The sequence below is a fragment of the Pecten maximus genome, chromosome 3 (assembly GCF_902652985.1).
Source record: "Pecten maximus chromosome 3, xPecMax1.1, whole genome shotgun sequence".
NCBI lineage: Eukaryota > Metazoa > Mollusca > Bivalvia > Pectinida > Pectinidae > Pecten > Pecten maximus.
In genome coordinates this window covers 1504141-1527485 of record NC_047017.1, presented here as the reverse complement: position 1 = coordinate 1527485, position 23345 = coordinate 1504141, and the positions used below count along the sequence as shown (strand labels likewise).

General features: G+C 35.4%; 1 protein-coding gene across 15 annotated transcripts in view; it reads left to right on the top strand.

Annotated features, from left to right (window-relative positions):
• LOC117322910 (spectrin beta chain-like) overlaps positions 1-22312 on the top strand; it is a 74518-nt gene extending 52206 nt beyond the window's left edge. For 4 of the 15 annotated variants that reach the window (XM_033877865.1, XM_033877861.1, XM_033877862.1 and 1 more), the window contains 19 exons: positions 1205-1335; positions 1560-1746; positions 2397-2429; positions 4150-4350; positions 5188-5396; positions 5619-5823; positions 6286-6549; positions 6839-7194; positions 7573-7711; positions 8221-8305; positions 8551-8642; positions 8795-8899; positions 9500-9627; positions 10378-10496; positions 13790-13912; positions 15013-15117; positions 18801-18894; positions 19452-19659; positions 20462-22312. In XM_033877865.1, the coding sequence (XP_033733756.1) occupies positions 1205-1335; positions 1560-1746; positions 2397-2429; positions 4150-4350; positions 5188-5396; positions 5619-5823; positions 6286-6549; positions 6839-7194; positions 7573-7711; positions 8221-8305; positions 8551-8642; positions 8795-8899; positions 9500-9627; positions 10378-10496; positions 13790-13912; positions 15013-15117; positions 18801-18894; positions 19452-19659; positions 20462-20617 (2940 nt within the window). In that variant the 3' untranslated portion in view covers positions 20618-22312. Of the gene's footprint in view, positions 1-1204; positions 1336-1559; positions 1747-2396; positions 2430-4149; positions 4351-5187; positions 5397-5618; positions 5824-6285; positions 6550-6838; positions 7195-7572; positions 7712-8220; positions 8306-8550; positions 8643-8794; positions 8900-9499; positions 9628-10377; positions 10497-11219; positions 11265-12393; positions 12442-12772; positions 12791-13789; positions 13913-15012; positions 15118-17706; positions 17794-18800; positions 18895-19451; positions 19660-20461 lie in introns of all 15 variants that reach the window. The other 11 variants (XM_033877867.1, XM_033877866.1, XM_033877863.1 and 8 more) reach the window with 10 other exon arrangements.
• Positions 22313-23345: the final 1033 nt, after the last annotated feature.

The window sequence follows — 23345 nt, the reverse complement described above, 5'->3', positions numbered from 1 at the left end:
TCACTGAATCTGGACTGGAAACAGGTTCACAGTTGATTGCTTTCCAGTATAGGTCGTGATTCACTGAATCTGGACTGGAAACAGGTTCACAGTTGATTGCTTTCCAGTAAAGGTCACGATTCAATGAATCTGGACTGGAAACATTATTAATGGTTATTGCTCTCTGGGATAGATCACAATTCACTGGATAATGACTGGAAATGTGATCACTGGTCATTGGTCTTCAGGAAAGATCACGATTCAATTTTATCATTCTCGGAACTGATGTTATCATAAACACGTGTCATTGTTGAGGAAATTAGGCTTCTTGTACAAACACTCTTGATTCAATGTACTTTCTGTACATGCTTAGCCTTTGATATGGTCACATGTTTGACAGAGGAACCACTACAAAATGTTGTCTTCACTAATAGCAATATGATGGTACTTGATGTATTACAAAAACACAGAGTATTTAAAAGTAGAGGAGAAAGTGCTGTTTCTGGATTTTTTTAGCACATAAGAGATAAGTTTTGGTAAAGGATTTATGTTGTTGATCTGTCGTAAGATTCTAGTGTTTTTCCATAACTATAAATCTTTTTCCTTCACATAGGTTTATGTCTGTTTATCGAAATTGATTCCTAGTTTTCCTCAGACAGTAGTCATTAATCTCTCCAGTGGTTCTTGATGATGTGAAGTATTTACATGAAAATTGTCTCGTCTGTCTGTACACAGGCATGTTGATGATTCAGACTTTGTTACGCTGTAATTTAATTTCGTTTCATGTGTCTGTGTTATTAAGTGGGCAAGTTTGACAAGCTTCTGATGGCTCGGTCATTAGCTTTCAAACTCCTTCATTTCGACATTGACAACTCTTGAACGGTTAAGTACCAACATGCTTGTTTTACAATGATGTGCTGTACTCTTCTAAGATGAGGAAAATCAAAATAGAATACACTGCTGTTTTTATTAGCTTATATTACGTGCAGGATAATTTCATGGATCAAAACAAAGTTCTGATGCAGAATTTAGTATTTATTTTTGGATGGTAACATGTAGCTACTGTTTTTTTCTGGTGAATCCCTTTAATGAATTTGTCTTAAACATATTTGTGGAAACTTAATGGTTGTTTATACTTGTTTTTAGTATCTGAATAGGAGAACGTTTAATCCGAATGAAGATTTAAACATCATAGGAATATTTTTGTTTTGTTTTTCAATTCCAGCAACTTGAGACTCAGATGAAGATGAAAGAACAGCAGGTTACAGAGTTAGATGAGCAGGCCATCATCTTAAGACGTGTAGATCCTAAACAGGAGGCGGTGATAGAGGCTAGGAAGGCAGCCGTGGCAGAAAGGTAAGTTTTGTCCCCGGACTAATCAATCAACAGGGATCATGGTTGGACTATGTGAAAATAGTTGTTGGCTATTGTTGAAGTTATAATGAAGAGACTGTTTCAGATTTTTTCCCTGATTTTTCTAACTCTTCCTCTAGTACTGATATTGCTTTTCATAATTAAATATTAATTTAGAAGTATTGCTCAATCTCTGTGTAGTACAATGAAAAAACATGTCATTTTAGGTTTGCCCACATTCAACAACCACTAGTGAAGCGAAGGAACGAACTGGAGAAGGTGAAGCGTATTCATCAATTCATCCGTGATGTTGAAGATGAAAAGCTTTGGATAGACGAGAAAATGCCTATCGCCATGTCTAACAATTTCGGAAACAGTCTCCTTAGCAATCAACTGTTGACAAAGAAAAATCAGGTGAGTTGATAAACTTCCTGGTCGCATCACGGACAGATTCTTACTCGCCTTTAAAACTGTGGGATTAATTGAGAGTAAAGATAAACTGTTAGTATCTAGTTTTGTTTCAGTTTGGATGAAAAGAATTCAACAAATTTAACAGTTGAACAGTTCATTTTCGAACCATTGTCTAATTTAAAAAATACATCATATATTCTTAAATACAGCCGTTACCATGGAAACAGAATGGAGGCTTTCGATGCAGTTAAAAAAGTGCCATTTGGTAGCAAAGTTAACCTAAAAGAAAGCTTATGATTGGAGGAATCTTGTCTAGACTACTTTTGACAAATGTTTGTTTGGAAAGGCATTTTTTTTTTTTTTTTTTTTAAGTATCTTTTATTCTCCTAGCTAAATCTTGGCCTTTTACCAGAATCTTTTTTTGTTTTTGTTAATTTTGCTCATTACAATGTATAAATACATATTGGGGATGAGAAAGATCTGTTGGCATTGATAAGAGAATATGGGTACACGTTGGCTGTCCAGGTGACAGCTATAATTATAATTAGCTTGAAGATCAGCTATAATTTTAATTAGCTTGAAGATCAGGATTAAGGACATCTGTGTATTAGGAATGAGAGAATTGTGTTTCACTGAATTTTATCTGGTCACAGTCGCCACCAAACCGAGGCAGTGGACGCCATTTTGTACGTAAGATATACAGCTGTATAACTTAATGAAGATTTCATGTAGACTGTTTTGTATATATATATATATATCTACATGTAGCGCCTGCTATGTACAGCACACCATGTTGAGGGGTAACATGCAGTGTCATCTTGTGAAGATTTATCATTACACAGGAGCTACTAACAAAATTCATGTTGAGCATTGTAACACTTTATAACATTCACAGCCATGGAAAGATCTTGCAACTGAAAATTTATATAAAAAGCCATGGAAAGATCTTGCAGCTGAAAATTCATACAAGAAAGGATACTTTTTTGATTTTGACGGAATATTCCTAATTGTGAAGGAGGATGAAAAATAAGCCAAAACATTAGGGATTTCTTTACGTAAAATCTTATGTTGGTCTTTCTGTGATAAGGTGAAATATAAGGTAATATATCTAAATTTCATTAAAAGACCTATTTTTTACAGTATTTTAGATTTGCTATCCTCTTGATTACATGTTGATTGGCCAGATATTTATATTTGGACTGTTTTTCTAACCCATGTAATCTTATATCAAATGCTATGCTATCACTTGTAAAGGATTCAAGACATTCAGCAAATGTTTCCAGTAATATCTTTCTGTATAGACTGGATCAGTTTATAAGTTCAAGGTCAATGAACAATTGATAAAAGATTAAATATTTGGAAGAAAATCTTGATGACATCTTGAATCCTTTTTATGCAAACACAAAATATATCGTTATATTTCAGAATTAGTCATCATTTATATGTATATAAAGAATCATTTGGATTGGGTGATAACATTCATACATTCAGATTGCTGTAGATGTTCAGCATGGGCTCGGTAAACTTGCTGGGTGTTGAAAAATTCATTGATTAAATTATTTTTGTTGTCAGAATGTACTTCAAAATTTCCTACAGTGATGTTACCAAAGGAATAGGTCATGTCATATTTTTACTATACATTTCATGCATTTTGGCAAATATTCAATAACTTTTTATGACTTGCAGTTCATCAGGAAACCTATGGTTATTTTGACATTTTTTGGGTTGTGAGTAACCAAGTCATCACAATTCATTGAAAATTTGTCAAGATGTATGAATTATATAGTAAAATCATTATGTGACCAAATACATCCGGCATGTCACTGTACATTCAAATGGGAATTCTTGATATGTTTGGCAAACATTTGAAATTTACAGAATCTGACTAATTTCCAGAATTCATCAGTTTAACTTGCTTATATCTTGTAGTATTATCAGATAAAATTTTTATCATTATGACTATTTATCTGTATGACTAACATTTTAACATACACTAAGGTTATTATATATATTGAAAGATAAATTTTTGACAGAAGACTTTACCCAAGTAACATTTTGTTGAATTATTGTAAACATTTTCATTTTATTGTTAACTTGTCAAGATGCAAGTTTTCTGATTTATTTGGTTAAAAATATCTTAAAAACTTGTTTTCACTTCAATTGAGATTTTATGAATCTCTTCACAAAATTTTAATTTTTGCTAACCAAGGCTCGCAGAAATAAAAACTTTTGAAGATTTGATTCATAAATCACATATGAAATGAACACTCCTTGCTATCACAATGAAATGAACACTCCTTGCTATCACAATGAAATGAACACTCCTTGCTATAAGATCCTACATATTTCTGTATAAACATTCATTGACTATACCAGTGATGTATGATTTATCTCCCCTGTTTTTAGTCTCTACAAACTGAGATAGAGAACCATGAACCTAGAATTATGTCAGTGGTAGATGTGGGACAGACACTTATCGCGGAGGAACACCCGCAGTCGGAGGAGTTCAGGGCACTCATCGACGATCTCCTCAAGCGATGGAAAGACCTCAATGATGCAGTGGAGAAACGCAAGGACAGGCTGAATCTCTCAGACATCGCACAACAGGTACATGTCTCAAGACTTCTGAAATAAGTGTTATTTGATGTTGACTATCTTCAGTGCAAATATCAGGTGAAGAACATAACATAAAATATTTTGTTATCTTGGCCAGAAATGTAATTGCAAATTCATCGAGAACAGATCAGGACATCAGTTAATTTCAGTAAATAAGGTTCTTTAATTGATGATAATGAAGTATAATATAGAACAAGTATAATGCACTAATCATCGAATGATACAAATATAATGTACAATTTCTTATACACATATAATGTACAGTTTCTTATACAAATATAATGTACAATTTCTTGTACAGATATAATGTACAATTTCTTATACACATATAATGTACAGTTTCTTATACACATATAATGTACAGTTTCTTATACACATATAATGTACAATTTCTTATACAAATATAATGTACAATTTCTTGTACAGATATCATGTACAATTTCTTATACAGATATAATGTACAATTTCTTATACAGATATCATGTACAATTTCTTATACAAATATAATGTACTATTCTTGTACAGATATAATGTACAATTCTTATACACATATAATGTACAATTTCTTATACAAATATAGTGTACTATTCTTGTGCAGATATAATGTACAATTCTTATACACATATAATGTACAATTTCTTATACAAATATAGTGTACAATTTCTTGTACAGATATAATGTACAATTTCTTATACAAATATAGTGTACAATTTCTTGTACACATATAATGTACAATTTCTTATACACATATAATGTACAATTTCTTATACACATATGATGTACAATTTCTTATACACATATAATGTACAATTTCTGATGTAACTTCAGTACTATTACGATGCATCCGAGGCCGAGGCATGGATGAGTGAACAAGAACTCTACATGATGGGAGACGAGCGTGCCAAGGATGAGATCGGTGCTCAGAACTTCATGAAGAAACACCAGGCACTGGAGAATGCTGTAGAGGACTACGCTGATGTGGTCCGGCAGCTGGGTGAGAGGAGTAGGAACCTCATCGAAACGGAACATCCAGAAAGGTGAATTAACTTAGACATCATCTCAAAAGCTTATTCTGAATTTACATGAAGGAAAAATTATGTGGACTAGTATAAAGTTTTAAAGCTTATTCAGGATTTACATGAAGGAAAAATTTTGTGGATTAGTATAATGTTTTACTTGCAGTTTCTTTTTCGAATCTGTTGTCCCCATTTTAGGTTCTTGTAGTTACCAGTATTAACTGATTGTTGTGTTGATTTCAGTGATCAAATAGCTGTGCGGCAGTCTCAAGTCGACAAATTGTACGCTGGTCTTAAGGACTTGTCACATGAGAGGAAGAGTAAATTGGAGGAGGTTCTCAAACTGTACGTGTTACAGAGAGAGATAGATGACATCATGCAATGGATCGCTGAGCGAGAACTAGTGGCAGGCTCACACGAACTTGGACAAGATTTTGAACATGTGTCTGTGAGTAATAAACATCGAGTAGTTACATACACATTAATCTGTTTTTGTTCTAGATTGATGTATGATAATTTTGCTAAAATATTGTTTTTAGATCACCATCATCGTGGTCTGTCCACCTGGAAACATTCCTTGTTATCGCTCTATCTTGAGAAGTACAGGAAATATATTCCATAAACTTCATTGGAATATATTTATGTTTGAAATTTTTTCTCAGATTACATGTAGGTTCCACTTGCTTTCAAATGATTAAGAGAAAGAAAGGAAAGATAAGAAAGTAGAGAAAACATCAGTCTTACATAGACCTAATGAAGATCATTCAATTGTGGGTGCCAAGATCGCTCTGGTATATCTTGTTATTACAGACACCTTTAAAACATTTATAAAAATTTGGATAAATTTGGCCAAGTGTAGATAAATTATTGTTAGTATAGATAACTTATTGCCTGTTTCTCGTTGTCACAGATGCTGAAGGAGAGATTTAAGGAATTCGCTCGTGATACAGAAAGCATAGGAACAGAAAGAGTGTCAGCAGCAAATGAGAATTGTGATCAGTTAATAGCAGCTGAACATTCTGATGCAGCCGCTATCGCGGAATGGAAGGACAATTTGAATGAAGCATGGAATGATTTATTAGAACTTATTGATACAAGAACACAAATGCTTCAAGCTTCTTGGGAACTTCATAAATTTTACTCTGAATGTAAAGACACACTTGAAAGAATTCTGGTAAGTCTTCAGTCGCTGATTCCAGATTTTCTCTGTCCTAGACAGAAGGGGATTTGTGTCTCCTGAATTTAGAGATCTGAAGGTGAGGAAGGATTCTTTTGAATTAATTGATTTGTCATCAAAATAATCAATGTACAGGTAGCAAGTATTATCAGTGTTGATGAGAAAGATGATAAATTGATAGAAGTTATTATTTTGACATTTAACTCTAACGAACATGTAATATCATTAACATATCTTGTATTTGTCACATTACATGATCTAGCATTCCGCTCATTCCATCCAACAGGAAAAACAGAACCATATTCCAGAGGAACTTGGAAGAGATGCTCAAAGTGTTGCAGCCTTACAAAGAAAACACGCTAACTTTGAAAACGATCTTGTCACACTCGGTGCCAATGTACAAACAGTGCAAGAGGAATCTGTACGATTACAGGCAGGGTACGCTGGGGACCGCTGCCTTGAGATCCAGAACAGAGAACGAGAGGTAGTCGAGGCATGGAAGAACCTCCACTTCCGCGTACAATCGCGCAAGGCAGACCTAGCTGACGCCAGTGATCTGTACCGCTTCCTGATGATGGTGAGGGATCTCATACATTGGATGGACGACATCAACCGACAGATGAAAACACAAGAGAAGCCTAGGTACGTCACTAGTAAAGATTATCAAAAATATTCCAAATCAGATATCGGGGGGGGGAAATCAGAGACATCTTTGATTGATAATTTTAGTGGTATAAGATGTGCTGATAAGCTATTGTTTGTAATTTTGCATTTTCGTATTTAGTAGCAATGGTGATGCAAACATCACCTGTCAGATAAGAATATCTACAGCGTTACCAGAACTGAATTTATGTCGATATTATTTGTAATGATGAAAAGAAAAAAGATTATTTCCACAAAAAAGGTAATATTTAACGTTTGTTTGATGTAATTAAGCTTGTTAATACTCAAAAAAGTGAAGTCCAAAAATACAAAAACCAAACTGTTATGAATTAACTGATAATGGCACATTCTGTACAGGGATGTGTCGGGAGTAGAGCTTCTCATGAACAACCACCAGAGTTTGAAGGCCGAGATTGATGCTCGTGAAGAAAACTTTGCCATTTGTATCAACTTAGGAAAAGATTTATTGGAAAGGAATGGATTCCGAGTGGAGGAAGTAAGTGTCGGATGACAAGAGAAATATATATTTTATCTGTCCAATCTGGTCAAACAATCCATGAATTTTTCGAAAAGGAAGAAAATCCTTTTGCACTACTGAATCAGAAATGCAGATTTGAACCCACCATCATCATCTTGGAATTTGTTGGTTGAAGTTTGTTAAAGCTGTATCTCAGAAAGTTCTTCTTACACCTTTGTAAAATTTCAAAGGAATATTTCTGTGGTTATCAAATGATTAAGAAGAAAAGAGGATAAAAGGGAAAAGTTGAGAAAGGATCCGTCTTACATAGAAACAAGTAAGATCATTCAATGGTGGGTGTCTGTCCCACTGGGATCTGTTATGATTGACTATTTTTGTTGTGATTGACTATTTGGAAGTTAGTTGAAGTCAGTTGTGATATTTGTGAGGCATAAGATGTGCTCAGATAGCTTTATTATGAGAATGATTTCTTACATTCAGTTTCATTATTTGATTGGTTAGTGTAGAGACAATGGGTGTTGTTACAGGTACGAGAGAAGTTAATACAGGTGACGACCCAGCGACAGGATATGACAGACCAATGGGAGGAGAGATGGGAGCACTTACAACTCAGTGAGTAGTAAACCTCATCCCAGTTTTATGTAGACACAATGATTGTACTGCCTACTCTCACTGGATTATGCATAGATTTCAGTGTGTCTCTTTGAATGCCATCAAGTTCCATAATCACTGACCCAGCATCCTGTTTTAATACAGTGAACATTGAAATGGTATCTTTTTGATAAATACTTCAGTTAGGTTCTTGCCAGGGTGTCCATAGAATGTGAATGAATTATGATAATTGATATTGTTTACAGTCCTTGAAGTGTACCAGTTTGCCCGTGATGCTGCTGTTGCTGAGTCATGGCTGTTAGCACAAGAATCTTACCTACAGAATCCAGACTTTGGCGTAAGTAAAATAAATGCATGACCTACATGCATCTCTATTGCTTCTGTAATGGTATATTGCGATCACTTCTGTAAGTTACTTTATTGTTTTGTATGTATAAGTTCTTATTATAATGCATTGCTTCATGATGTACACAATTTTCTCTCTTGCAGGATACATTAGATGCAGTTGAAAACTTAATCAAGAAACATGAAGCATTTGAAAAATCAGCTTCAACGCAAGAAGAACGATTTATTGCTTTAGAGAAATTAACATCAGTGAGTACCATTATCTTTTATATTATCGTGACAAAGTCGGTGGACATAAAGCTTTCCATACTTATTGCATTCACCTTTCGTAATTGTCATATACCCACGGTTGATTTCAATGTACTTTGCTACACTTATCAACCGTGGATCATCACAGTGAAAAATATTCTTCAATGACATCACTCTACAAATAGAAACCAATCAACATCATCCTTTCAGAATAAGAACTCTTCAGGTTTGGAGGGGAAAATATTAAAAATTAATGTTACAATATGCTCACGAAGATGTGCAGATTCTGTAGTAAGCATATGGTGGACAAGAAGTCCTACAAGTCTTTAGTGTTTTCAAAAAGATTAACCTAGGCGATGTGTTTGGGATGTCAGCAACAGCCTGTAATTTGTTCGTAAATAAGCTTAACAGAGTATCGAAATTCAACAATGACTTAGCGGTGTCCACAAAGGCTTTTCCTACCACCTAGGTCTGTTTTCATTGATAAGAAGACATCTCTGTTAGATAATAGGGCATTTGCTGAAATGATTCAAATCTATTGATGCTGGATTTGAATTGTAAAGACGTTGGTTGTTTAATCTTTACTAATTTCATTCACAGTTTGAAATGAGAACCAAAGAGAAACGAGAGGCAGAACAATACAAGAGTGAACATCCAGAGGAAGTCGCTCGAGAAAAAGAAGAACGTAGGAGAAAATTGATTGAAGAATTCTTACCCCCAGAGCAACCGTATGTATACATTCTTACTCTCCAATAACTTGATTTATTGGATGACCTTAGACCTACTTAAAAAAAAAAATTGAATGGTGGTCATAGTTTTTGTATATTGACCGTACAAGATAATGCTTACATATTTGACAGTTTATTCCTTGTGACAAAGTTCTATGGATGCTGAGCTGAAAATTAGAACAGATGTTAAAGAAGAGGAGTCGACAAAGTGTCATTTTTAAGCCATGAAAAACACAGCAGCCACGATGGCCATTTTGTAGCATGATGGGACAATCATGATCTTCTTATAGTACCACTTGTTGGATTCACCTTAAACTTGCTTGAAATAATCCTGAGAGGGTCCTGAACAAGTGTTATTCTTTTTTGGGTTGGTCCGAATTCCAATATGGGTACCATGTCCGCAAACTTGAAAAGCACATTTCTAACTTGCCATGTTCCACTGGTGTGATCAGCTTACACTTGTCGGAAATAATCTTAGATGGTGTTTAAGAAGTATAGTTATTTTTCAGGTTTGTCCAAATTCTAACATGAATGCTATGGCAGTCTTTTATAATGTAATGAACACACATTTTATACTTCTTCTTTAATTGTGTCAATTACTTCAAGATGAAACCTACTAGGAATATTCCCAGCCAGGTGTTGTTATTTTTCATGACAACAGACAGTATTATACAGTCTTAAAATGTATTGAGCTTATAAAAGTACTGGCGCTGTAGTATTCTCACACTGGTAGATTCTATTGTTACACAGACCTACGCCTGAGCCCGAGCCTGAAGTCATAGTACAGTCGGATGTTGTGGACGGAGAACAGCCTGCCGTCGAGGAAGGACAGATTGCTGCTGAAGCTGAACCAGTTGCTGAGGCTGCAGGTATGTTTCCTCGTACAGTTTTACTTGTCATCTATCCAGTATTGTGGTCAGTTATCCACTGTATTCCTGTTTTGTGTAGATACATTGATTTCAGCACTAAGGTAGACATTAACGAAGACCACAATAGAATTGTGTGTCAGTATTGTTTTAAAAGCATGTTACCAAAACTTGATTTCTGTAGTTCTTGTAATATATGTTGTAATAACTCCAGTAGACCTTACGTTACTGTTTTACTTTATTTCAATTCAGTTTTGTTTAGTGTATTTTGACATACTTTCTGTTGTAGCATTTGTGTGCATTATACAGAATAATAGACTTATCAGTTTTACAAAATGCAAGAAATAGGAATTTATAACCTTGTACCAAGCATAACTAACCCTGTAGCACTAAACCCTGTATTTATGAAAAGTCTGTACACTGTAACACAAGCTTGTTGAATGATAAATCTATGATTATGACATATATACACACCCCCTGTATCATACTGTAACACATTAAATATTAAAAGATATATTTTTCTCTTAACTTTCTGACAGTTAAAAAAAACTTTTATTACAACTGAATTTTTTTTTCTCTGTTAGTGTATAAAAATGTATGTGTACTCTTTAATATGTCTGAGGCTATGTCTGTGATCAAATGTAACAAGCAACCATAATCCTGATTATGAGGCTGTCTGCCTGAGCGTCATTGTCGCATGTTGCTGACTGTTGTTGTGTCCAACAGGTCAATCGGGACGGTCGACCTTGCCAAGGTCCAAAGGCGTCAAAGGTGAACATGCATCCCCCATTACTGTGTGGGCGTGTGTTGTAGTTACTATACTGACCATTCATCATATCACGCATCATGGAAACCCTATTGACATTGCATGGCCATATACCCAGTATAACATAAAGTGTACCTTGTTCTGTAAAAGTACTGTTCAACACTTAAATATCTAACATATTACAAAATACCATCCATATTTCACTTTCTCATTCCTAACCTATCCATCTTTATAATCCTTAATTATTTTTGATTCTAAGTATTTATTGTTGGATTTAAACTAATATAATGTTTAAATGCAGAGCATTAATGGTAAAACAAAATAAAATTCCCTGTAGTAAATTCAAACAAGTTTCTGGACTAGTTTTTTATCAGCCCATCATCTGATGATGGTGATCTATAAAAATCGCACTTTCTCTGTGGTCTTTCACCTGTCATGAAACAATTCCTGTTATTCTATTTATTGAGATGTACTTGATGGATTTTGGGACTAAAAAACAAAATGGCGACAGATGGCTATCTTGGATTTTGACTGTGGAAGTTTGTTATCTATTTCTTGAGAAGTACCAAACAGATCTATCTCAAGTTTCCTCTGTAGGTTCCCTATAGTCCCCAGTTGTACTCTTTTGATTTTGGGACTGATTAGAAAAAACAAAATGGCTGAAAGGATGCCATCTTGGATTCTTGGATTTTGACAATGAACGTTTGGTACTGCTATTGTTTGAGAAATGCTGAATGGATATTTCTCAAATCACCTTGGTCAAAAGATGTGTCTTTCAATTTTTAGTGTGATCAGGAAAACAAAAAGGCCTGGCAGACAGCCAGCTGAGATTTGGAGCTGAAGTTTGTTATCACTGTTTCTAGGATTTCTTACATTTTATATGAAGGTCCCCCTTGTTATCGAAATCATCAGGACAAACAGGAGAAAGAAGGGGAAAGTAGAGAAATGATCAGTCTTGCATTGAACAAATAAATGTCATTCGATATGGTGTGTGCCAAGATCCCCTCTTGTATCTTTCGTTGTTCACCTAAATGGAATTCCACTAGTGTAAGAATTTTCCTAGTTGGCCTATTAATAATGATTTAAAAATTAATCCTGATACTGGTTGTGGCTAATGATGATTATCTGTGACAGGAGTCCTGCTGGGACCGTCAACTCTGCCCCGTTCTCGGGGACAAAAAGGTGATTCTCAGACTTTGGTCTTTGATGTGAGCCCAGCCTCCTTGGTTTTTGATCACTTCCCGCATCCTGATGCTACAGGCATGAAACTCTTATCTAGGGATGTTGAAATTCTATTCTCAATTTCAATATTGCACAGATCTCTTATAGATTTGAAACTAAAAACTCAAAAGTAGGTTCGAAACTAAAAACTCAGAAATAGGCCAAAATTTTGAAATTATTTCATCTTGAGAAAAAAACTAATACAACATCAATGGAATAATTCTGGCTTGAAGCTAATTCTCCAAATAATTGTATACAAAACAAAGAAATATTTGTTATTGTTGCCTTTCAGATTATTATGATGATTTCAGTATGTACCAATTTGTTTACTCTCTGGAAAGGGTCGAGATTTCCTTCTGGAATGTTTATTTTTTTGAGGGGGAAAAGGTTACAGTAACTGATAATTCAGAAAACCCATCAGATATAAATTCAGGTTGTTTTCATTTCACAGCACAATATTACCATTTGTGCAACAGGTGCTACAAAAATATGCTTACCATTTTCTATGTTGGAAATTTTGAAAGAAAAGTGACAATTCTGAAATATCTGATGGGATGGTTTCATTAATTTACCAATATTATTGACTAACTAATTACTAACCCTATCTCTTGCATTTGTTGTTTAGAATTCAGACTTATTTCTGTTTTAGTTAACATGTGTGGTTTAAAATCAGCTGTATAAAAGGTTCACATTGTTTTTCTTCATTCAGCTTCCTAATACAATATGTTTTGAATTTAGAAGAAAAAAAAAGAGAGAGAAAAAGATGCTCCCCTTTTATACAGCTGTCACTTTATGTTATTTGAAGTATTGAATGCTGTTTGACATGAATCAATATAATTTAATTTCTCAGATTCAGCATTGGATGTCTCCTAATTTTTCAGCACATTATACATCAACAGGAAACCACAATATCTGATACATACTAGTGTAGTGTTCATATGTTAACTGTTGACAGTCATGGACAATTTAGCAAAATTACAACAGTTTACTATCCTCTGAAGACAGGGACTAAGAATCTAGTCCAACCTTTACCGAAATGATAATTTCTTATCTCACCTAGGGTGGAGAAGTGGGGGTTCCGCATTCTTAACTATTATTGTGATGTCATGGCAACAAAACAATGACAAGTCACAATTCAGTTATGACAAAAATTTTCTCCACTCAGTTGGGGTTCCCAGCTCATTCTCAAAAGGGTTGGGGTGGGGTGTAAGATTTAGTTCCCACCTTTTCCTGTTGGTGTATATTGTGTGTTTAGGTGTTGGTGTAACTGTTTAGTTTAGCTGGCATGTTGTTTTGTGTTTTGTCACAGTAGAAGGACAAGCCCTTATTACTGCCGATCAGGATGAGATAACTCATGCTGAGCCGTCAGCAGTCGAGTCTCGTCCAGACCGACCCCACCTATCACCGGAGGATAGAGGGTCCGCACAACAAAGTAGGTTAACAACCATCATATTTTTCACTTTACCACAAAAAAGTAGGTTAATAACCATCATATCTTTCATTTTACCACCAAAAAAGTAGGTTAATATCCATCTTATCTTTCCTTTTACAGCAAAAAAGTAGGTTAATAACCATCTTATCTTTCCTTTTGCTACACGAAAGTAGGTTAACAACCATCATATCTTTCATTTTACCACAAAAAAGTAGGTTAACAACCATCATATCTTTCATTTTACCACCAAAAAGTTACCATCAGAGACATATATATTCTCTCATTGTAGTTAGAATCTCAGAATTACTACAGTATTCAGTTTTTAGCTCGCCTGGTCATTCGGACTGGTGAGCATAGCCATGGTGTGGCACCCGTCTGTCATCTATCGACTTTTACTGAAAATCTTTTCAAGAACGACTGAATGGATTTTGAACAAATTTGGTTATGGAGCAAACTTGTGTGAAGAGGAACCAATTTTGTATAAACAGTGGGCTTTTCAATGCTTTTCAACTTTATTGGCTTTGAATATTAAAGGAATGTGTTGACTGCCTTGCATGGTACTAAGTGGCAAATCCATGACTGGGAAAAGTATTTGTAGTATTACTTAAAGGGTTTTGACATAATCACCGAACTCCAGATGAGCGATGGAAGCCCCATAGGCCTCTTGTCATTCAGTTATTATAAATTCTTAATAATACTGAACTGAGTAACAAATTAAAGATAAAGCATTTATCTATCTGTTGAAAATATTTTGCATTATGTTTTTGAGATTTGAATTGATTTGAACAGAAAATGTTTTTGCATGCTGTTATTTTTTGCTTGATAGTTTTCTATTTCATTTGCCTGGAATTTAACTTGCAAAATATTAGTTTTGTTTTTAATTGCACAGTAGCTTTGCTTTAAATTTTGTTATTGTCACTTGTTCATGTTCAATAATGTTCGTGTTCAATTTTGCTTATAATTTATTTTTAGAAGCAAGAACAGTACTTTCAAATGCTGGAAGTATATTGTGATCTATTGATCCATGTTTATAATGCTTTGGTCAGAAATGCCTGGTTTGGGCTCATTTGTTAAGTTTTTGGGGTATGTTACACTTTCAGTAGGAATTGAACGTTTGAGTGCAGGGCCATCACGCGCTCGGCCTGGGCGAAATAAGCAACAACGTCTGCCGAGCCCTCGTTATGAGAGTCCTCGTCAGTCTAGAGGTGACTTGTGTCAGTAGATGGCGCTTGTGTAGACTTATATTTTAGCTAACTCTGTAACTTATCTAACATCCCTCATATCATCCATATATACATTAAACTCGCATTTTAATCAGCTAATTAACTTTTTTATTTATTGGCCATATTCTGAATTAATCTTCAACATTTCATAGCCGGTTTACCTGTGAATCATGGTTACAGAATATCACATATTTCAGAAGTAGAACTTTGGTATACCTTATCTGAAAATGTTACTACAGCATCCATAGACAGAATTGTAACAATACATGTATGTTTTGATGTAATACTTTCTTTTGATCATTACTTTTATACAATTAATAAATGGATTTTGAGATAGCAAAGTTCTACTCTATTGTGAAGTAACGAAAGTGTGAGTGTGATTGGTACCTGCTTAACTTGTAACTTATACAGACTGGGTCACTCAAGGTCAACTGAACTCTTGTTATCCAGGATGTAGCGCCAGTATATCTTAAACAGATTATAGGTTTTTGTTGTGATGGTGCTTGGTAACAGAATTGCGGAGTGATAATGAAATGGTTGTAATAACAAGATGAATGAAAGATTTCAATTACTGTATGGTTTTTAGCTCACCTGGTTCAAAGGAGTCGTCCATCAACTATTCTTAAAAATTGCTACTTGTCATGAAGGAGTCTTCTTAAATTCTTTTTAAATCCTTCTTCTATAAGAATAAAAGGAATTTAGTTTGAAACACTCAATTTTGTGTAAATGGTGGGTCGGGCCTCCAGGGGCCTTCAGAGCCCAATAGGGAAAATAAGTCCTAAATGTAGATTGTTTCCCCATATTTACTTCAACATCCAGGTGAGCTATACAGGCCCTCTGGGCTCTTGTTATGTTGTGAATGTTGAAAGTGAATATGTCCAGCATATGTAAGTATTGGTTTGAAAAACTTCCTAGTGCTGTATATTGAGAAATTCTATGTTATGAGAAAAAGATATTATGAGTTGAGGATGATTGGGGAGTGCATTTGTGGAAATTTTCTTTTTGTTGTCTTGCCTGCTTGTGAAGCAAGACTAGGGTGTTAGCTTTCCAGCAGGAAATTGGCGATGGCATCATCAGCAACATTTCACTTTAAAGTTTTAGTTTTGCATTTAGTTCAGTTGCTCAATAGTCCAACTATAACCAAACTTGGTATATAGAAAGATCATATACTGGACATCTCAACACATCGTTCATTTAGAGAATATCATTCAGAATGTACCGTCCATTTATACAGGGATACTGGGAATCTGGTCTTTGTAGTTTTGTGTTTAGCTCAAACAAATGGTTAAAAACCTAAGGATAGCTCTTCATGCAAACAACCAAATTCACACACATGTATGAGTAGTTTCAATTTCCGGGGACATTGACAACTATGTCTTGTGCATTTTCAGTGCACTAGTCCCCAGGCCATGAACCAAGTAAAATATGGTGACTTGATTACGGGATGTAGTCGCTCTTTTTTGGTGTTTATTTGTCACGCAGTTGGTAGTAAGTTGATAATATGATACTTATCGCCGCTTTGTTCACCAGTTGGTAGTAATTATAAGTTGATAATATGATATTTATCGCCGCTTTGTTCACCAGTTGGTAGTAATTATAAGTTGATAATACGATACTTATCGCCGCTTTGTTCACCAGTTGGTAGTAATTATAAGTTGATAATACGATACTTATCGCCGCTTTGTTGGTATTTATTCATCACCAGTTGGTAGTAATTATAAGTTGATAATACGATACTTATCGCCGCTTTGTTCACCAGTTGGTAGTAATTATAAGTTGATAATACGATACTTATCGCCGCTTTGTTCACCAGTTGGTAGTAATTATAAGTTGATAATACGATACTTATCGCCGCTTTGTTGGTATTTATTCATCACCACTTGGTAATAACTTTATCTGGGGTTATTTTCGCTGCTTATTTATATCACCTAAGACAAGGTCTTGAGTGACCTATTCTAATCGCCTTTTGTCTGTTGTCGTGTGTCCGTAAACAATTTACGTTTTTGAATACTTCTCCGAAACCACTAAATAAATTTCACTAATTTTGAATGATAAGGTCCCAACCCCCTACAGGCCTAAAGGATGTTGCGTGCAAAAAGGGGTCAAATTGACTAAAATTTCAAAAATCTTCTTCTCAAGACCCAAATAAGGTAGAATAAAATACTTTTCATAGATAGAAGTATCTTAAGGATCTTTCTCAAAATCGTTAATTTCATGAACCCTGGATCTCATGTTTGCCCCTGGGGAGTGGCTAAACTTTACTATAGTTTATATAGGGAAATCACATTTTGGGCATGATTTGTTTAATTGCCACTGGAAATAATGAAATATCTCAAAACTCAGGTGACTGTTATTGCCTATGGACCTCTTATTTGGTAGTGGTGTATTAACGTAGAGCAAGCTTGAAGGCAAGCTTGGGTCCACAGTTGCATGACAAGCACAACCCAAGGTAGGTGTACAGCACATGCCAAACCCTGCAAGGGAGTTGGTGGCTTCATGTAGTACAGCGGTGTACATAGCAAAGCAGGGGAGGTCACTCTAGTCTTAAATATTTCCGTTTCTACATTAAAGAGAGGAGGTCTCGATCCAAATCGCCTTTTAGAAAACTGTTTTCTCGTAAACGGCCAGATGATGATTCTGAAGATCTACCTTTCCCAGGTAAATGTGTAGAAACTATTATGTAATGGTGAAGCTCTGGAACAGTACCTTGTTTTAGTTAATTGGTTTGTTCAGGATTTTTACTTTAATTGGACATTTTCCAAGGCTGAAATAGGATTAATTTACAATTATTTGTATCAAAATGTGAAGGCTTGGAGAGAAAAAGGGTTGTTTTGTGTGTGTGTTGGATGGTGTGTATGTTTGGTTGTGTTTTAACACGTGTATCTGGCTCAATGTTTCCATGTTTCTCAAAATTCAAGGAGATGTAATTGTATACAGGTGTAAGTAATATTATTACAAGATGGTTACTATGGATATAAAATCTGGTATTCTCTTGAAAACTTGAGCCAGCAATTATAACTAGATAAATACCCAAATATTTTTGATGGACTAATCCTATTTAAAGTTGATAACACATAAGTATATTTATTTGGTTATCAAAACCCTAATAATTGATTATCTACATTAAGTAAACTTACAACCATTGTAAACTGCCTTGCGGACATCTGGATGATCTGTAGAGCTGCTGGATCTGGAATCTTCTGTAGAAATGTATAACCAGAATCTACCTTGTGTGTCCCAGCTACAGCTAGACTTTGTAGAGCTCAACTGAATACTGATAAATATCAGGCATTACTTATATTTTCATTGAAGAATTTAGAACAATTTTGTAGCATTTGTTGTTGTTTAAGTACTATTTAATTTGTTAAAGTGTATATTGACTGATTTTTGTGATAATTCCATGCACAGTGTAAGTGGTTTGGGGTACAGTTTAAGTGGTTTGGGATACAGCATAAGTGTTTTGGGGTAAGTGTAAATGGTTTGGTCACAGTGTAAATGGTTTGGGATACAGCATAAGTGTTTTGGGGTAAGTGTAAATGGTTTGGTCACAGTGTAAATGGTTTGGGGTACAGCATAAGTGTTTTGGGGTAAGTGTAAATGGTTTGAGGTATAGTGTAAGTGGTTTGAAGTGCTGTGTAACTGTATCTTGACATTTATCCTTACAGCTCAACCATCGACGAGTGCAGAGGCAGTCCATCATGAGGGTTTGTTGACACGTAAACATGAATGGAAGAATGACGAGGAGAAAGCCACCAACAGGTATTTTATCTACCAAAATGTACATCTCATGGACTCTAATGCCAATGTTCAGATTGAGAAAGTGATTGGAATAGCAATACTTGGAATTTTTTACAGTAAAGTTTTAGGAGTGACGTTGGTTTATTGTTGCCAAAGGTCCAAATGGGCTTGGTGTGGCATCTATCGTCAGTTTATATATTCAAATAACAAAGATATTTAAAATCTGTTAACAACTTCTTTTTGAAAGCAAAACGACCTAGATGTGTTCCATAGAATTTGTTTGTTGCTTATTGCATTCATATATGATATGTCATCAATGTACATTATCCTCCAAACAGTATATCCGGAAATGAAACTCACAAAAATCAATTATCATTGACTCATAATACTTATCAAATAAAAATATTTCACCTTAAACCCACTTCCCTAAATCAGGCCAGGTGAGCAATACAGGTCCTTCGGGCCTATTGTTGCCTGTGAATCTGTATGTGAACCTCTGTCTATCAATCGAAGTTAAATGGTGCGAGATCAAACTTTTGAAGTAATAACACTAATGTTGTACCATTCTGTTTTTACAGGTCCTGGGACAAAGTGTATGTAGTCCTACACGGTAACACTTTGTCATGTTACAAGGACAAGAAGAAGCAGGACCGTATCCACCATGAGCCTGTACTGAGTCTGGCTAGTGCTGCCTGCCGCAAAGCCACAGACTACACCAAACGGCCAAATGTGTTCCGTGTCAAGCTTGCCACTGGTGGCGAGTACCTCTTCCATGCTAAAGATGAGGTAGGTCTTTAAACCCCCTGCATCTAAAGGGAGTATACTCTGCTTGTCTGTACAATTTTTTACTGCCTACTCCAATGTTTTTGTGTCTTCTTGAAAGCCATTCAGTTCCTTCAGTTTTGGGGCCTGCCCTTTGACAACTTCTCATTGCCATTTCTCAAAAAAAAAAAAAAAAAAATCTTTGTGGATCTTTCTTAAATGTGGGTCCTCCTTCCCTTCATCCGTAGTTGTGCATGTTCCATTTTAAGACTGATCAGAATACAAGATGGTTGACAGGCAGCCATTTTGAATTTTGACAGTTGAAGTTGATTGCTATCAATCAGAAAGTTCTTCATGAAACTTTTATCAAGTTTCACATGCATGTTCCATTTTGTCTTCTTCATGGATTTTTCCTAAATTTCATTCTTCTTTCATTAGGTGAAGTTTTTATCTCCATGTCAGAGGTCTTTGTCAGGCTTATTATTAGGGTTGTGGTACAACAAATGTGTCATTTCCTGGAATAATACAATATAAATAACTTTGACAGTGTAAAATTTGCATTATGCCAACCCTTGTGAATCTTAGGTCACTTGTGGTAACTTTAGGTTGTTTCAATTCCAATAAGTTGGTGTTGTATGTTTATTTTTCACCTGAAAATAAGAATCAAACCACATTATAGATGGTTAGAATATGAAACCATGAAGTAAAACTGGTTGAATAAAAGTGATTCCATCTATTTTGAAGATTCCATTTTCTATTCTGGAGATTCACAAGACAGAAAAGGGTTTAAAAAAATCTTTATTAATGTATTACTTTTTCTTTTCAGCCGGAGATGGAGACATGGATATCTCAGGTTGTTTTGGTAACGGGCACAGAACCCGCGAGTGCCAGTGGCCGCTCTCAAACGATGCCGGCTAGGATGGAAGGATCAGTGGAGAAAGAACACAAAAAGAAAGGATTCTTCACATTAAAGAAGAAATAAATGTCAAAACTATTGGAGCTCTGTAATCAAGACAAGAACAGAACAAAGTTTTCCTAGAATGCTTTGGATGGAATCTCTTGAGTTGTTAGCCAATTGTGGTATCTGTGAGCTGGAGCGGGGTCACTGGGTACAGAAGGACATTCCCAGCAATAGGTTTCTGACCAAATGTTTGAAGAAAAAAAACTATGGTCAACCAAAATTTGTGATCATTATAAACAAAACGGTAACCAGTTTTTCCTCTTTCATCTTTTTTCCTCCACAGCATATATATATCTAGAAAGAAATTCATGCGCCTTATCGCTACTACAGTGAAATTGTTCCTCCTTTTTCCAGACGTTTTTTTCATGCATCAAAGATATGAACCTCATCGCGGCTTCCGTGTCGCTTTACATGATACATAGCTTCATCAATCCATCACACTGTGTTCATTGTCAAGATTCTTATCAAAGCTTCCGATGTGTTTTCACTTTGTTTGTGGACAGGATATGGCTGGGGAAAAAGTGATATTCTGCATAATGTGGGAATCTTACGCAAAATATATATATCCCTTCCATCTGTGACCAGTGACTTTCGCATTATTGCATTCCATCTATGCAAAAGTTAATCTATCCTGCGACTGCCTATAAGGTGATTGTCGCGTGGTAACATGTTAAACGACCAAATTGAATGTGTCAGAAGAATGGACAAAAAAATTGGCATACCGCCTGCAGACTATTCTGAATCTTCAGAATGGATGGAATCTATGGCTACTAGTTTGGGTTGTATTTAGATTTATAGATCCCTGTTAATTTTGTTTTTGTTCTGATTATCACCACAGCTATTTTGCTAGTTAAACAAAACTGCTAGTAGCGCAGGTTGGTGACAACTGTGCAGTCTTGTACGTTGGTGAGCTGTGGACATGTTGATGTGGTTGAGATTTCACCCTTTGTCCAGAGTTCATCACCTAACTACTACTACCAATAGTACGGGGACAAAGTGCATTATAGTACATGTATATCATCCACTTTATGTTTCTCACCATTAACCAAGTGATATCAGTGTCATTTTTAAATGTATTTGTCAGTTGTAGGCCTTAATGTTGAATAGGATGTAGAGAATATTGGTTTTTAAAACTTCCACTGCTTTGCCATGTTAATGTTCAATAATTTTGCCTTTTATTTGCCATGTAGTTGTTGTGCTGCACTTCTAAGTCAGTTGTAGTTTTTCCTGTACAGAGTAATCCCGTGCTTGTTAATACTGTTACATAATTATTTTCTCTCTGTTAAATTAATTGCCCTATTATAAAAATGTATTTAAAGATGTTAACTGTTGTTGTGCAAACATTGATTAGTGCAGCTAGTGTCGTCCTTTGTCAGCAGTTTACACTCGTATACTTATATAGAATGTAAAAAAATCAATTTTCCTTGATGAACTTTCACACACGACCAAGATAATGTGCTGCTCCGTAATTTTTTTTTAATTTGTACCAATTTTCACCCAGTATTTCCTCCTCGCCTTGTGGGGTATATGTTATACGTGTGCTGGTGACTGACTGGGGAGACCCAGGTTGTTGTGTCGTCCACCGTTAATGTCCCCTACTGCATCTGTCACTGTGCTTGTACATGCTGATCTCTCCAGCTACAGGGGGTTCAGCATCATATGGGGTTTGTATTGCTTAAATCATGAAAAGAACAATAATAAATCTCTAAATACTGATGGATGAGTTGTGTCATTTTTAGCCCTCCTGCCTGAAGGGCAAGTGAGCTTATGCTGTGGTGTGGCATCCGTCGTCCATATGTTAACAATCGTTGTCATCACCATTTCTTCAGAAATAACTGGAAGGATTTCTCTCAAACTTAATACGTAGATTCCCCTTGGTCCCTAGTTGTGCACATTTGATTTTGTGTCTGATCTAGAAAACAAAATGGCTGACATTTGAAGTTTTGCTATTTTCTCATTCAAAGAAAGTTCTTAGATTTCATATGTAGGTTCTCCTTGTTATCAAATCATTAAAGTAGAGAAAGGATCAGTCTTACATAGAACCAATAGTGATCATTTAATGATGGGTGTCGTCCTTCTTGGATCTTGTTTTAAAGAAGAATAAAAAAAAAGATGAATCAGAAAGCAACATTCTGCTTACAAACAGCGAATAAGAGGCCCACTGAGCCTACAGCACTCACCTGGTATTCACTTCTTGATTATTCTTTTTTTTTTCAGTTAGTCAAAAGAACTTGGCATTTAAATTAGTCAGAAGAAGTCCTTTGAATGTTTCAACAAATTTGACCCGTGACCTTGAATATGTGTCAAGGTAATTTCTTTTTACAAATGATGTGGAGCCCATCCCAGGAACCTATCAGATAATCGAACTTGAGCTAGGGACTTGGGTAATGAGTCTACAAAGCAAGTTTCATCAAAATCTTATCATTCTGTCAAGAGATATTGTGCAGAAAGCAACCGGGTAAGTAGGTCACAGCAGCCTCATTAAATATGCACGGAATATGCCGATAATCAAACTTGAACGGGGTTAAGGTGATAAGTCTACAATTTGAAGCAAGTTTCATCAAAATCCTATCATTCTTTCAAAAGATATCGTGCGGAAAGTGAATCAGGGTGGAAGGAATCCATTTGTATATCCCTCGCCCAATCTTAACTTAGTGGAATGCTTCCAGTGCGATAAACGCTAAAATGTGATTACGTTGTACTGCTAAAATATGCATATTTACAGTAATTTCTAGGATTATTGTTCTTG